Raw genomic sequence first — 16,693 nt, 5'->3', positions numbered from 1 at the left:
ACTGCCTTTAAAAATTACTTGATATTTAGAAGAAAATAAAAATTTTGCAATTTTTCCATTTATAAAGGGGCATAACTCTAGAACGGTTAAAGTGACGCCACCAAAATTCAAACTTGATCTGTGTTCTGTGGTAATAAGCAGTGTGTATAAGTTTCATAACATTTGGTTGAGGCAAACTTAAGTTAGAGAACGGAAACTAAAAATTTTGCAATTTTTCCATTTATAAAGGGGCATAACTCTAGAACGGTTAAAGTGACGCCACCAAAATTCAAACTTGATCTCTGTTTTGTGGTAATAAGCATTGTGTATAAGTTTCATAACATTTGGTTGAGGCAAACTCAAGTTAGAGAACGGAAACCAATTTTGGGACGTACGCACGTACGTACGGACGGACGGACAAGGGTAAAACTTAATGCCGCTACGGCGGGGGCATAAAAATACATATAATTATACATTACACATGTAGAATAGACGATAGAGATGGCGTGTTGTATCATTTAATTTGAAGCATCAACGACGAAAGCAACGGTTAACTTATTATTCACGTGTTATTTGAAGCATCATTAAATGATACGATATTTAGTCACATCAATTGTTAAATGATAAGTACTGGTAGTCATATACGTGTAAAATGATACTTGGTCACATTACATGTAAAATGATATTTAGTCACATTACTTGTAAAATGATACTTGGTCACATTACATGTAAAATGATAATCAGTCACATTACTTGTAAAATGATACTTAGCCACAACACATGTAAAATGATATTTAGTCACATTACATGTAAAATGATACTTAGCCACAACACATGTAAAATGATAACCAGTCACATTACATGTAAAATGATAATCAGTCACATTACTTGTAAAATGATACTTAGCCACAACACATGTAAAATGATATTTAGTCACATTACATGTAAAATGATACTTAGCCACAACACATGTAAAATGATAATCAGTCACATTACATGTAAAATGATAATCAGTCACATTACTTGTAAAATGATAGTTAGTCACATTACATATAAACTGATACTTAGCCACAACACATGTAAAATGATATTTAGTCACAATACTTGTAAAATGATACTTAGTCACATTACTTGTAAAAAGATAATCAGTCACGTTACATGTTAAATGATACTTAGTCACAACACATGTGAAAAAAAACTCATCAATGATACCAATCTAGCTTATATTGTTTTGTACGCCAGACCCGAGTTTCGTCTACAAAGGACTCATTATTGACGCTCGAATAAATAAGTTAAAAAGCCAAATCAAGTGCGAAGTTGAAGAACATTGAGGATCCAAATTTCCGAAAGGTTTTGCCAAATACAGCTAAGATAATCTATTCCTTTCTACCACAGGCTGTGGTAGAAATCTTTAGTTTTTCGAACAATTCGAAGTTTTGTAAACAGTTTATTTATAAATGTAACCATATCAATGATACTTCATGTCAACACAGAAGTGCCAACTAAAGGGTTGGTGATAAACTCGGGGAGGAAACATCGACCAAGTGATTGTTTAAAAGCTCAAGATACCGGCCATATAATTTTGTACGCCAGACGCGTGTTTCGTCTACAAAAGACTTTATCAGTGAAGCTCGAATCAAACAAGTTAAAAGGCCAAATCAAGCGCGAAGTTGAAGAGCATTGAGGACCCAAAATTCCGAAAAATACAGCATAGGTAATCTATTCTTGGGGTAGAAAATCCTTAGTTTTTCGAACATATGAAAGTTTTGTAAACAGTTAATTAATAAATACGAACATATCAATGATATTTCATGTCAACACGGAAGTTCTGACTATACTAGGCTGGTGATATTCTCTATGAGGCGCCGTTTTACTATTTATTACCTATTTTCTGATATCAAAAAATGATTTTCTGATATCAAAAATTCTATTTTTTGATATCAGAAAATCGATTTCTTGATATCAAAAAAGGCAATTTTTGATATCAAAAAATTGAATTCCTGATATCAAGAAATATTTTTTGATATCAAGAAATATTTCCTGATATCAAAAAAATCATTTTTTGATATCAGGAATTACATTTTTTTGATATCAAGAAATATTTTTTGATATCAGAAAATAAGGAATAAATAGTAAAACGGCGCCTCATAATTCTCGGGAAGGAAATATTAAAAAATACAGAAATGAAGACTCCCCCTATCCAGACCTTCATGTATGCACAATTCTTTTGTATTTACTCATTAAAAGATGACTTGAAACTTCCTTGGAGAGCATACTTAGTTATGTGTACAAAGCGTTTGAATTTCTGAAGAGGTGACTTGAAATTCTCGTTGAAATTACAGCCACAACGCGGCACACCATGTTTAACACGCATCATACTATGATATATTCTGAATGGGGAAAATTAACGGTTTTTAGTTCAATGAATGATAAACTTGTATAAGTTTATACTTAGTCACATGGTTAACAGTTCAAATATAATGTCCAGTTATTTAAAAACATATTTTCTTTTAGAAATTGGTGCGGGAACTTCAAAGAAAATGACATCCACAGAAAGTCGGATTAACAAACAATATTATAGTTACAAGTATTACATATATTTATATCATGTATCCTCTCATAAAACTATTTTCTTTCTTTGTATATTAACATATTTGTCGTGTCAATGTGGTCATTCAACCATCCTATAGCATACCTTTACTGTTACGACCTATTACGGTCTATTGCACTTTAAGGAAAACAATTAAACATATTGATTTAGAGAGTTTATGAATGGTTTTAAAATAGATAATTGTAGATAAAGTTTAACCTTAATAAAACATGTGTAGCTCACCTGTCAAACATGCCGTCATACTCCACACCGAGACGGGTACATCGTAAACTGTTTACTTTGAGGCCCTTGCAAGACTTCACGGGATATAGATAGAGTTCTGAGACTGTCCCAACACATTGATATGATCGTTTGGACATATAAATATATGCAGCATACTTGAAAAAAGATGTGCCAGCCAGTGCTAAAAGTATATTGTCCATGCTTAGTCTTGACGTGTGATAAAAGGAATGTTTACGTTTTACCCGTAATAAAATTCAGTAAAAGATAACTCTAGACAGTTTTATACCTATAAAGGGGAAATAATCGAATTTCAATTCGATATTTTTTTTCAATATTTTATTGGAAAGAGCACACTATAGAGGCGTGATCCAAATACAGATACACTCATACCACATCTTCTCATTTATATATAACGTTAGTTAACAATTACATCTATAACAAATAAAATACATGAAAAAAAAAGTCTTATAAGTTTACATTTGGAATATAAGTAATAAATGATTCCTTATTATGACTGATATATTTACAATATTGTGATTATCAATAATGTCAATCAATTGTAACTGATTGTGTGCCCTTTATATACATTGTATGTATGATAATTTTTATATTTATATATATAATTCGTCTCAAATTTAGCCCAACAATGTTAGATATGCAAATTTGCGTTAGCAAATTTTTGTTCTTCCCTCAGCGAGATTCGAACCCTTGCTTCTGTGACATCGTGGCAACACCGCCTGCACTGTATTTATATATATGTATGTATGCAATACAGTGTCTATATAGGATTGGTATCTGGTGAAACATCATCATGTTATGTATATGAATGGTCGTATGTGTTTTATGGTAAAGTCGTGAGAGTTGTGTCCCTTTGTATAATGATACATATTTGTCATGTGATGTTATCTGTCTCTGAGATAAACTTGCTGTGGAAATAGATGTGTTTTTGTTGCTCTTAAGCAAATATAACTTTAGCGGCATGGGGAGGCAAGTATATGTCCCCCATGTACGTAATATGGTGGAGGACTTCAAAACGACCCCTTTAAGTGTATTTTATGTGAGCTATCCCAAAGATGATGAATCAACTTTCTAAAAGTCTAGAACACGAGGCTGGCGGCGCCATAATTTATTAAATTTTGACTACGTTAAAATCTTGGAATTTTCCTTCAGTAGAGTATAGCAGTACCATGCATTTCACACTGGCCGGAACCGATTGTAGGATTTTATGTAAAATTTGGATGTTAATTTGGATTTAGCCAATATTCAGAAGTCAACATGGGAGTTTTTCGTCAACAAAAGAAAACTGTACATTTTTTTTTTGTAAAATTCTAAGAACTGTTATTAAACTACATGCATATTAATATCGAAAGCTTTTCGCAATTGTTCATTATTTGTCATCTGGTCGTTAAAGACTCTTTAATGTTTCATTTGGACTCTGTAGAAATTTCTACACAAAAAACTTTTAACCGCATTGGAGTTGGACATCAAGAAATACAGCTGTGTATGTTTATGTGTGCAGAAAACTGTAGCATGTGTCATGTGATGTCCCGGCCTATCATCTTACAAATCAAATCAAATCAAATCAAATCATTTTATTGGTGTAAAATCCAAATATTGGATTGTTACCAAGACAAACATGACAATCATTACAAACATACAATGTTTAAATTTAAACAACATTCATATTCTATAAGACTATATTTAGATGTTTTGGAGGAGGTGATACTTTTGCAAATTTGAAAGTGCAAGTACAAAAATTATTATGCAATTGTTATAAAATATATCATAACAAATACTATAAGAAAAATATAGAATAGTCACAACTTTGTTACATCGACTAGTTCTTCTGATCAGCTAGGCTATTTCTTAAAACATATAAATCATTAACTCCCTTGACAATAATTTTAGTTAGTCATACTCATTAAACATAAATGCAAACTTTTCCTCATCAGACATTTTGGTGAAATCTGGAACTATACTCTCTACTTCCTGAAAAAGTTTTTGCCTACATTCTTCTAAAATTTGACATTTTAAAGCAAAATGATATTCATCTTCTACCTCCTTTTTACAGAGAGGACATAATCTTTTTTCCAAAGGTAATTTACGGTGTCTACCCTGTTCAATATTTAGATAACTATTACTTATTCTTATTTTCTTACAGTACTTCGAAAATAATTGCTTAGTAATTGGCATTATCTTTAGTAACTAATCGGCTTGACCTATATGTGTATTTAGGATTTAGCAGGGAAAATATGTAACAGTTTTGAACGATTTAGATTCTACTACAAAGATGCCAGACGGTACGTGTGAGATTTATCTCGTCGTACACTCCCAATTTACAACATTGTACAATGAAAACACGGAATTTTTTCAAACATTAATACTGAATTCAATTTTGTCTCAAGTTTTTTTTTAATGAATTATCTGGTATGTGTGTATCCAGGTTTATACATCAAATTTCTGTAAACTGATTGGACAGCGGATTGTCAGTAGCGATAGGATAATAGTCATAAATAGAACCTAGGTTGATATTGACATTTCTGGAGCTTTTCATTTGTTTCATATTTATTTTATTTTGTGAGTGTGCAGTATGAAAGATTGGCCATGTTGGAGAGGGAGAATTAGTCGTATTTTCTTTTACTGACATATGTAACTTATGAAGTGTTTCATTGATGTAATATTAACCATTGTTAAAAGTTAAAGGTCTTTGATGATTATCTATCAATTTGTTGTATACAGCTACATTTATGACAAAATTCTAGTATTTTCCATTTAGTAGATTGAGTAAATGTATCAAATGCATATTTTTTTAAGTTCATGTAGTTGAATGAACGAAATGCGTGCATAAGGTCCTAAGGGGGAGATCGAGATGCCAGACGTTCGGATTTTTCTGCATAGTTGATACTTGTGTGTATGCCAATGGATACTAGATGTGAGAACTGGTCAGCCACCAACAGTTCAGTTTTTATTAATGTATAATTTACAAAGATTATTTGGAAACAGATTTTTGTCCTACACGGAATTGATTATATAGTTTGAATTTATAGTGCAATTTTTCTTCTTCTTGAAATTGTATATGGATAAAACACATACACCTTTTGGATAAAATTTGGGAAATTTTCTTTTTGGGGCGGGGATGTTATGTATATGAATGGTCGTATGTGTTTTATGGTAAAGTCGTGAGAGTTGTGTCCCTTTGTATAATGATACATATTTGTCATGTGATGTTATCTGTCTCTTTGAGATAAACTTGCTATGGAAATAGATGTGTTTTTGTTGCTCTTAAGCAAATATAACTTTAGCGGCATGGGGAGGCAAGTATATGTCCCTCCCCCCCCCCCCCCCCCCATGTACGTAATAATCAGGTGGTCCCTAAAATCAATAGCTTCAATTTCAATTTGAAAGTAGATAGCAGTAACGTTTGGTTTGTCAAGTTTTGTATGGAGGTCAATGCTAATGTGATTTTATATTTTTCCATTATTTTTTTCATGAAAGGAAAACTTAAAGATATTCAAAGAAATATAAATTCTTCTAGTTAGAAAAGGACAAAAACAATTAAGCATCGAAAACTAAAGTGAAAGTACGCCATAACCTCTTTTTAAAAGTTCTAAATATATCGGATTTATATATTATTTTTTTCATTTTTCCGAATCCCTATATTTCTGTTGTATGTTAGGCATTTGTACACTTCTGAAAAATAAAATAAAATATTGTTTAAACTAAAATGTTTTAATAGCTTTTAATGACGTCAAAGGCAGTTGTTATACCAATCTAATTAAAATTTAGATCTATAGGAACTCGAAATCAGAGATCTATATATTTTATTTAGGTTGATTTTATACAAAACGGCTGCAAATTTTGCATGGTTTTGTAATTTTTATGTCGGAAAACAATTACTCGAAAAAATCTTTGTGTTACATGTAGTTTTGGGCAATCTTTATTCATTTATTGTTTGTTTTCAATGTTCAGTAATAGGACTCACCTTTGTTATAATCTCAACGCACACACAAAGGATAAAGCTACTCTAATTGAAAACGACCCTACAGTGTAAATTTTAATAAATTAGTTCAATCTCCTGCCAACTACAAACCTTTTTCGGTTCTATTGGCACTAGAAATTAAGAACATGAATTTCTAATACATAAGGAGAAAACAGGAATTACCACAAAATTTCGTTAGGGGTTCCGCGGAACGCTGTGTTTCGCCTACGATTGCTGCTGTCAGTGTAAACGTGCAATGTTGACTTAAAAAGGGAGTCCATTTATCAGTAAAAAATACAGAATTAAAAAGAAAATTCAAACTTTCTCTTTAGATGCTATTTCTTGGTCTTGAAGATTAGCTTCTGTCCAAGTTTCATAATAATCCATGAAGGTAAACAAACTGATCATGTCAAAAAAATTTAATCCCAAACTGTCTGTAAATGTTCACTGTAAAAACACTAAAGTCCATCTATCAAAAAAATACTGAAAGTGAAAATATATTTTCTAAAGTTTGCTTCAGACATAATCTCTTAATCATAAAAAAGTTTCATAAAATTCTGTGACGGTTTGACAAAGTATTTGATGTGTCACAAACTTCAATCTAATTAAAATATAGTTCTCTGATTTCGCTACACTTCATACTCGATATAGCGAAATCAGAGAACTATATTTTAATTAGATTGAAAAAACTTTACCCCCAGTCTGTATCTACTTATTAAATGTAAAAAAAACTAAGTCCATTTATCAGTAAAATATTTTCAAAATTTTGCTCTGGATACTGTATTTTGGTCATTAACAAGCTTCTGTCCAAATTTCATGAAGGTTTGACAAAGTAATTGATGACTGAAAAACTTTAATCTCAGACTGAATATGAATGTTAAGTGTGAAAAAAACTAAGTCCATTTATCAGTATAAAATGCGAAAAAATGAAAATAAATAATTTCAAATTTTTTCTCTGGATACTGTATTTTGGTCACAAACAAGCTTCTGTCCAAATTTCATTAAACTCCATGAAGGTTTGACAAATTTATTGATGACTGAAAAAAACTTTAACCACAGACTGAACCTAAATAATGACGCCGCCGACTACGGAATCTAGGATCGCTATCATGTCTCGCTTTCGCGACATAAATGTCGCTGGCTCGACAAAAAGGACAAACAGTTGACTCCTTATAAAATCCACAAAATAAGGTCAAGGTCAAGGTAAGATGCTGTTAACGGTTATGTCTATGTATTGTAATGTGTATATATATATAATAGGCACACATCGTCTTCAGCTGCTACAAGGATTAATTGCTGGTTTTAACCATATGGCATTTTTTTAGATCTTGTATTGCTGATAATTTTTCCTGGTTACAATTTTTTCATCCATATTTACAGTTTTCAAGGAAATAAACAGAAATGATATTAGTCAAAATCTTCAATAAGGGACAATAACTCTTCTTTTTAGTAGAAATTTAAAGTATGTAGATCTTGACATACACATTTTCAATGCTGTCATATTTTCTCTGTCTTTTTATGTTTCCAAAATATTCATATAGTACATGTTGTAACTTGTCTTTTACCCGTTCGTTCTATTTTAACCACCGCTGGACATATTGGCTTGAAGATAAAAGAACACCCTTCACCCTCAAACGTCACACCTACATACCCATAGGTTACGATTTTAATTTTGTTTTATTATGGTTCAGATCAGCCTTAAACAATGTGTATGTGTATTGCAACTTTTGAACAATAAACTGTTAACACAGAGATATGTCTCGCCTTTTTGTTATTTTGGAAGTAAAATTCAAGTGTTGAAATTAAAATAGCAATTCTTTAACATGCAAGTTATGAAAAATATTCAAAGTCAATGAACCATGACTGAGGGGGCGGGGCCAAATAATTTCTATGGAATGAGAAGTGCCAATGCCTATACAACTGCATGCCAAATATCATTGACCTACCACTAGTGGTTCCCCAGAAACTGACCTAATCACAAACTAATACATGTAAACCAAACAAAAGTTTAAAAGTCAATAGACCATGACTGAGGGGGTGGGGTCAAAAAATCTCCAATGGAAATGAGATGTGCCAATGCTTATACAACTACATACTAAATATCATTGAACTTCCACTAGTGGTTCCCCATTGACTAACCTAATCACACACTTATACATGTAAACTAAGCAAAAGTTTAAAAGTCAACAGACTATGAATGAGGGGGTGGGTCCAAATAATCTCCATGGAGATGAGATACGCTAATGCTTATACAACTGCATACCAGACATCATTGAATACCACTAGTGGTTCCCCTGAAACTGACCTAATCACAAACTAATACATGTAAACTAAGCAAAGATTCAAAGTCAATAGACCATGAATGAGGGAGTGGGGCCAAATAATCTCCGTGGTTATAAGATGTGCCAATGCAAATACAACTGCATATCAAATATCATTGACCTACCACTACTGGTTCACCATAAACTAGACCTAATCACAAACTAATACATTGTTGACGCCGACGCCGGAAACAGCATACCTATGTCTCGTTTTTGACTCCGTCAAGGCGAGACAAAAATTAACCACTTCAAATGATCGTCATTGGAGTAATACTAGTGGGCGATTTACTGTACAAGACTTAACTTTGTTCAATCAGTTTCCAATGGAAAAAGTAAAATAAAAAAAATATCGAACGCCAAGGAAAATTCACAAGAGTGCACACGCTGAAATGTCTCGCCTGTAATGACCATTGATTTTATGTTGAAAGTCTTAAAGATAAAGGTTTTGCTACAAGTATCACATAAACTTAACATTCTTAAAGATCCATGACAATGAGGTCAAGGTGCCAATTATTATACAACTGCATACCAAATACCATTGACTTATTATAAGTCGTTCCCTTTAAACTAACCTAAACAAACATTAACTTGTAAACTATGTAAAAGTTTCAAAGTCAATGAACCACGATGAGGGGGTGGGGCTATATAATCTCCATGGAAACGATACTTGCAAATGCCAATAAATTCGCATACCAAATATCATTGACTTGACATTAGCAGTTCATCTTAAACTGATCTAATCACAAACTAATACATGTAAACTAAGCAAAAGTTTCAAAGTCAATAGACCATGACTGAGGGGGCACGGCCAAATTATCTCCATGGAAATGATATGCCAATGCTTATACAATTGCATACCAAATATCATTGACCTACCACTAGTGGTTCCCCATAAACTGACCTAATCACAAACTTATACATGTTAACTAAGCAAAAGTTTCAAAGTCAATAGACCATGACTGAGGGGGCAGGGCCAAATAATCTCCATGGAAATGAGATGTGCCAATGCTAATACAACTGCATACCAAATACCATTGACCTACCACTTGTGGTTCACCATAAACTAGACCTAATCACAAACTAATACATTGTTGACGCCGCCGCTTCCGGAAACTGCATACCTATGTCTCGCTTTTTGACTCCGTTAAGGCGAGACAAAAACTTAACATTGACCAATGAACCATTAAAATGAGGTCAAGGTCTGATGACACCAGCTAAACAGACATGTACACCTTTCAATCATTCCATACACCAAATAAAGTTGACCTATTGCTTACAGTACTTGAAAAACAGACCAAAACACAAAAAATTAACAATGACCAATGAACCATGAAAATGAGGTCAAGGTCAGATGAACCTGCCAGTCTGACATGTACCCCTTACAATCATTCCATACATCGGTGTTGAAGACCGTACTTTGACCAAAAATGGTTTATTTTTATAAATTTTGACTTGGATGGAGAGTTGTCTCATTGGCACTCATACCACATCTCCTTATATCTATCAAATATAGTTGACCTGCTGCTTGTAGTTTCTGAGAAACGGACCTAATCACGTAACTTTAACCTTGATCACTGATCCATGAATTGAGGTCGAGGTCAGGTTAACCCTGTCTGACGGACATGTAGACGTTGCAAGGAACCATATACCAAATATAGTTATCCCATTACTCATAATAAGTGAGAAATTCACATGACGAAAAAACTGTAATTTTTTTTTCAAGCAGTCACTGAACCATGAAAATGAGGTCAAGGGCAATGGGCATATGACAGACAGAAACTTCGTAACATAAGGTATCTGCATACAATGTATGAAGCATCCAGGTCTTCTACCTTCTGAAATATAAAGCTTTATACAAATAGTTTACACCGCCGCCGCCGGATAGTAATACCTATGTCTCGCTTACTGCAACTTACGTCGCAGGCGAGACAAAAACTGTGAAAGGAGTTGGTTCACAATCTCAAAATTTTGGCTCTAAAAATCTGAAAAATTATTACAAGTGTAGTGCCATTATGTTGTAAAAATTTCATGAAAACAAATGTTAATATGTCCAATTGTTTCAGTTAAAAAAGATTTTCACAAATTGCGTCATTAGTGATGTACCCTTGCCCACAAATATTTTTGTTGAAATATTCTTTATATACATATACCATATTTTTTACTTTTCACCCTAAATTTTAATGGACAAGGGATGGTGCCACATATGAATCAGGAAAAAAGGAAGAAAAAGTAACAAATTCATAGAAAAATGGACTTAAATGAAATCTATACCTATTTCAAGCTTTAACATTTATCAATATGAAGAAATTGAAGTAAAAAAAAATTACACCTTTACATGGCCGTTTATTGCAATAAAAGGACATTTCAGGAACAATTACTCTGAATTGGGTTGTCCAATTTTATAAAAAATTCCATGGTAGATAGAACATGACTTGCTGATCCTTTTAGCTAGTCAAGTTTGCTCAAATATTGGATTAATATTCAAGGATACAATTCTAATCTCAATTCCAGAAGGAACATTCAGATTGAGTTTGTTTACATTTTGACATGGAAAATTTGGACCATGTGACCTATCATCATCACTTGGTGTCTGTAGTTGTTATCCGTTGTCGTAAAATAAAAAAAAAAATCTGTTATTAGCTACATCTACCATCAAAACATAAAGCTATGAAAAACTCATAAACACAAACTTCATACCAGAGGTAACAGCAAGCAAATAGATATAAGAAGATGTGGTATGAGTGCCAATGAGACAACTCTCCATCCAAGTTAAAATTTATCAAAGTAAACCATTATAGGTCAAAGTACGGTCTTCAACACGGAGCCTTGGCTCACACCGAATAGCAAGCTATAAAGGGCCCAAAAAATTACTAGTGTAAAACCATTTAAACGGGAAAACCAACGGTCTAATCTATATAAAAAACGAGAAACGAGAAACACTTCTGAACCACATCAACAAACGACAACTACTGAACATCAGATTCCTGACTAAGGACAGGTGCAAACAATTGCAGCGGGTTTAAACGTTTTAATGGTACCAAACCTTCGCCCTTATCTGAATCAATAGTGTAACATCACAACATAGAAAAACACACTATAAAATATCAATTGGAAGGCTTAACTCAATCAAAAAAACGTAAATTAAATTAACACACAATGAACGAATAAATTTGAAATGGCTTAACTCAGTCAAAAGACATAGTAACACCAGTGAACATACACTGAACAAATAAATTTGATCTATGATACAATGCAAATACAAAATAAATAAAGAACACAAAATGATACCCCAGCCCATGGTATTGGCATCTTAACCAATCTAATTAACTGCAAAAATTCTAATCAAATGAATATTCCTTTAGAAAAAATCCTCAATGCCATCCCCCTCCCCCACAGTTGCTTTTTTTTTTATTTTGAACAATCTTCTGTCAAAGTTTCATAACATTCCATGGGGGTTTAGCAACGAAGTTGATGTCTAAAAATGTATTCCCATACTGTATGTAAATGTTAACCTCAGAGAACTAAGTCCATCTATTTGTTAAATGCTGTAAAATGAAGAGAAGAAAACATATATTGTATGATTCATTTTTTTTCAACTTTGCAATATAAGGGGAGATAAATCAAATAACTTTACTTTTGTACATGATTGCTTAGGGAATTTACCTAATTTGTTTTACAGCAAGAAAACAAGTCCCATAAACCCATTTTTTTCTGTTAGCACATTATGATAATTATCAAATTGGTTTTTCCATTTATAATTTATACAAAATCTACAATTTTACATAACCTGAAGCTTGAAAAAAAGGCTCTGTTACTCATACTTTTTATCATATTTTAGAAAAAAAGCAACATATAAATTACATTTTGGCAAATTATTAAAAAATTCTATTAATTTCAATTTAGATCCCTTATCTACCCTTATCATAAAAAAGCTTCTGCTAACGTTTAATACAATTTGAGAAGGTTTGAGCAAGTTATGTAGAAACAAATTGAACCTCAGACTGAACATAACTGTTAACGACACTTCAGCTTCCACTACAAAATGCTGAAGATCGACAAAAATATCTAACGAACCTTTAAGAATAACTCCATTTGAATTGCAAGGGGGACAAATTGATACACTTTTTGCAGTTACAGCCATGTGTAGATCATATTCCAGTTGTCATTTGCCGAAAGTTTAATAGGTGTTCAAGCAAGAACTATGTGATCAAAAACATGTCCCAATTGCATTTATGAATGCACTTACTGAATTGTCCTGCCTGTGTAACTGATGGTAATTGAATTCTATGTTGAAAGTCTTTTAAGACTCAGGGAGCTACCATTTGATTTTTATGGGGGTGCTAGGATGAAAAATTTTGTCCTGCATTTTTTTTTCATTTGTAATCTCTGTCCTGCATTTTTATTTTTCACTCTATTTGGTCCTGCCTTTTTTTTTTTAGTTTATCCTGACTTTTTTTACATAAATTGTCATCCTGCCTTTTTTTTTTTGCAAAGTGTCTCATCCTGCCTTTTTTTTTAATCAAAACCTCTGTCCTGCCTATTTTTTTCAAATTTCATCCTAGGTCACAATTGGATAATCAGGTTCACCTTTAAATCATTCTGTACTCAAAACATAGTTTACCTATTACTTATTGTATCTGAGAAACAGACTGAGGACAGACCTAATCATGAAAACTAAATGTTGACCAAAAACCATGAAAATTAGGTCCAGGTCAGATGAACTAAGTTGGACAGACATATACACCTTACATTTGTTCTATCCATTGAATATATTGATGAATTATTAAAAGTGTTGGAGGAACTAATTCCTAATCCACAAAACTGATCATTAATGACTAAACCATGACATTGGGGCACTGTCAGGTGAACCCTGTCGGAAGGACATGCATACCTTGCAAAGATTTATATACCAAATATAGTTGTCCTTATTACACATAAAAACAGTCAAATTCATGTAACAAAAAAAAAACTATACAATTTTTAAGTGGTCATTGGACCTCAAAAATTGGATAAAGACAACAATGATGGATCATATGCCAGATGAATACCTCAGACCATAAGGCATCTGCATACCAGATTGTATTATTCAGCTCTTCCAGCGTCTGGATAATGAAGTTTTATACAGACAACTCCAACACCAGATCAGCATCCCTGTGTTTTGTATGTGACAGGCAATTTGCTCATTGCTGAAGGCCGTACAGTGACCTATAGTTGTTAATTGTATGTCATTTGGTCTTTGGTGGAGATTTGTCTCATTGGCAATCATACCACATTTCCTTATTTTTATAAGACAATATAAAATTAGATCATTTAAGCATTCTTGATCTATTTAAAGCATTGGCAGCTAATCAGGTAATCATCAAATCTAATGAACAATTCTGTAAGGTACCGGTAATGCCTAAAGCATCATTTGTCTTGTTCAAACCAGCAAAGAAGTTTCATGAACATTTCTAAAAGTTTAAAGATCGATATCATAGACACAAAGTGACATCTGCCTCATACCCTAGACCACAGTAACCTCTTCCCCCTTTATTAGTAATTCAGACTCACATAAAACATAACATGTATAAGATGTGTTTTCTTCAATACATTTTATTTATCAATTAATTGTACTATTATTATGCATCATGATACACAATACCCAAATGTACAAGACACATTCTGCTTCATCAGCTGTGTATAAACATCAAAAGAAATAGAAATAACTAGTACTGTAAATTCAGAAATTATTACGATGTTTTTATTATTGCGAAAAATGCGACAGAGTAATAATCGCAATTATTTAAACTCGCACTTTGAATTTTTTTTTATGAATTAAACAGGATTTTTCTCAATATCGCAAAAAATAAAATCGCATTTTAGTCTAAAATGACAAAATCGCAATAATAAATGCACGCAATAATTTCTGAATTTACAGTAATAAGCCTTTGGTCACGGTTATCAACTTTACAATGAAAAGGAGGAAAAGGATCTGCATCATGGGTTAGGTATCATTAGGAAGACATTACAATTATACAAAATATCTGACATTACTGATGATTCTTTCTAATTTCATGGATACCAGTTCTCAAACTGGAGAAAGACTGGTTTTGAGATACATGAACCAAATTTTGTTATTATTACTTCCTATTAAAGTAGCGTTTCTTTGTTTAATATATAAACTTGAGGTTTTCAATTGCTTACCAAACTTATAAAAAAGGATAGAATGTCATAAAAAAAAGAATCATCAGTTTGTCTCAACTTCTGAAAAGGACATTCAAAAACATTACAATTCTTATGCAATAGGAATACAAGGTAAAAACTACAATAAAAAAGGTTTTAAAATACATGAATCAAATTCATTTTTGAGGTGTACTCAATTTATTTACTGGGTAATTAAAATAATCTAAATATCTTGACCTGTGCAAAAATTATTAGATCACCAAGGAAATAGTTAACTGTATTTAATTTCTTATGTCTAGGTTAGTCTATGGAAAGGTATATACTATGAAATTTAGAGCGAGGGGCTTGCCCCGAGCTCTTAATTTCATAGTATATACCTTTTCATAGACTATCCAATTTAGCACATATTTTCAACTCGAGTAATCTTTTAATTGGTCTATTGATAGTTTATTTTGGCTGACTACTTGTATCACAGGTGTTTGTAAAACGGAGCTCATTAACGAAGTTTTGTAAATCTACTAACTAGAATCATTGTAAAATATGTGATTTCAAAAGGCCCTTCACTCCAGAATAAAAAGATGGTACTGCTACTGGTGTAAGTATGTATACTGATATAAAGCGGTGTTTTACTATACATGTTCTTCTTACATGGTAAGATGACATAATAATTTGACCAAAAGCAGGCAATAATTAAATTGCAGTGGAAGCTTTACATGTTTTGAAAACATTTTTTAATTTCACAGTAAAACTAAAGCTATAATAAATTTGAAACATTAGATAGTTTGTCCCCATAGATATAGTCTAGCAGATAGGCATTAAAAAGCAACTACCAATAGATCAGAGATTATAGGTTTTGTGTTTTGTGTTTTTTTTTTTTATTATTTCAAAGTAAAAACTAAAAGATTTATCAGAATATGTTTATATATATATATATAGGTGGCACATTATCTTCAGACATAATCACAGTTTTTCAATTCATGACATCGTCCCAAACATGCATGAAATATTTGCCACTGGACATTAAGCAACCAATAATCAATAAATCAATCAATTCATGACGAAATAGATCACCTTCCTTAAGAATGTTTTAAAAATTATCACCAAGTTGCTTTAATTTTCCTTCACAAGGTTTCATAGTACACACTTTTCTGTGTACAAAGTAATTGCATGGATGATACATTATCATAATTTTAAGATATCGTTGTACTCTAATCAAGGTATAAAGAACCATATGTATTACCCTTTATTTAAATGATAAAATTTGCAATTGTCAAAAACATTTTTTAGATCCAAAGATTTTAATAGCAGGATATTTAAAAATCAACATGAAAACTAATTACAAACTATTTAATTTAATTTGGAACACAGCATTTTATTTCAAAATAGCCAGTGGCAATTTTTGTTTTAAATATCTTGATT

At 32.2% G+C, this 16,693-nt stretch overlaps 1 protein-coding gene across 1 annotated transcript in view; it reads right to left on the bottom strand.

The window, feature by feature from the left end:
* The window catches only part of LOC127739127 (mitochondrial amidoxime-reducing component 1-like), a 28,999-nt gene extending 25,929 nt beyond the window's left edge, over positions 1–3,070 (bottom strand). Inside the window, exon 1 of the mRNA XM_052250713.1 lies at positions 2,813–3,070. Within this exon, the coding sequence (XP_052106673.1) occupies positions 2,813–3,012 (200 nt within the window). The 5' untranslated portion in view covers positions 3,013–3,070. The remainder of the gene's footprint in view (positions 1–2,812) is intronic.
* Between the last annotated feature and the right edge of the window lie 13,623 nt (positions 3,071–16,693).

This window comes from Mytilus californianus, unplaced genomic scaffold, assembly GCF_021869535.1.
Source record: "Mytilus californianus isolate M0D057914Y unplaced genomic scaffold, xbMytCali1.0.p SCAF_4, whole genome shotgun sequence".
NCBI lineage: Eukaryota > Metazoa > Mollusca > Bivalvia > Mytilida > Mytilidae > Mytilus > Mytilus californianus.
Note: the sequence above shows the minus strand (reverse complement) of the source record. Positions and strands in the feature narration are given on the sequence as shown.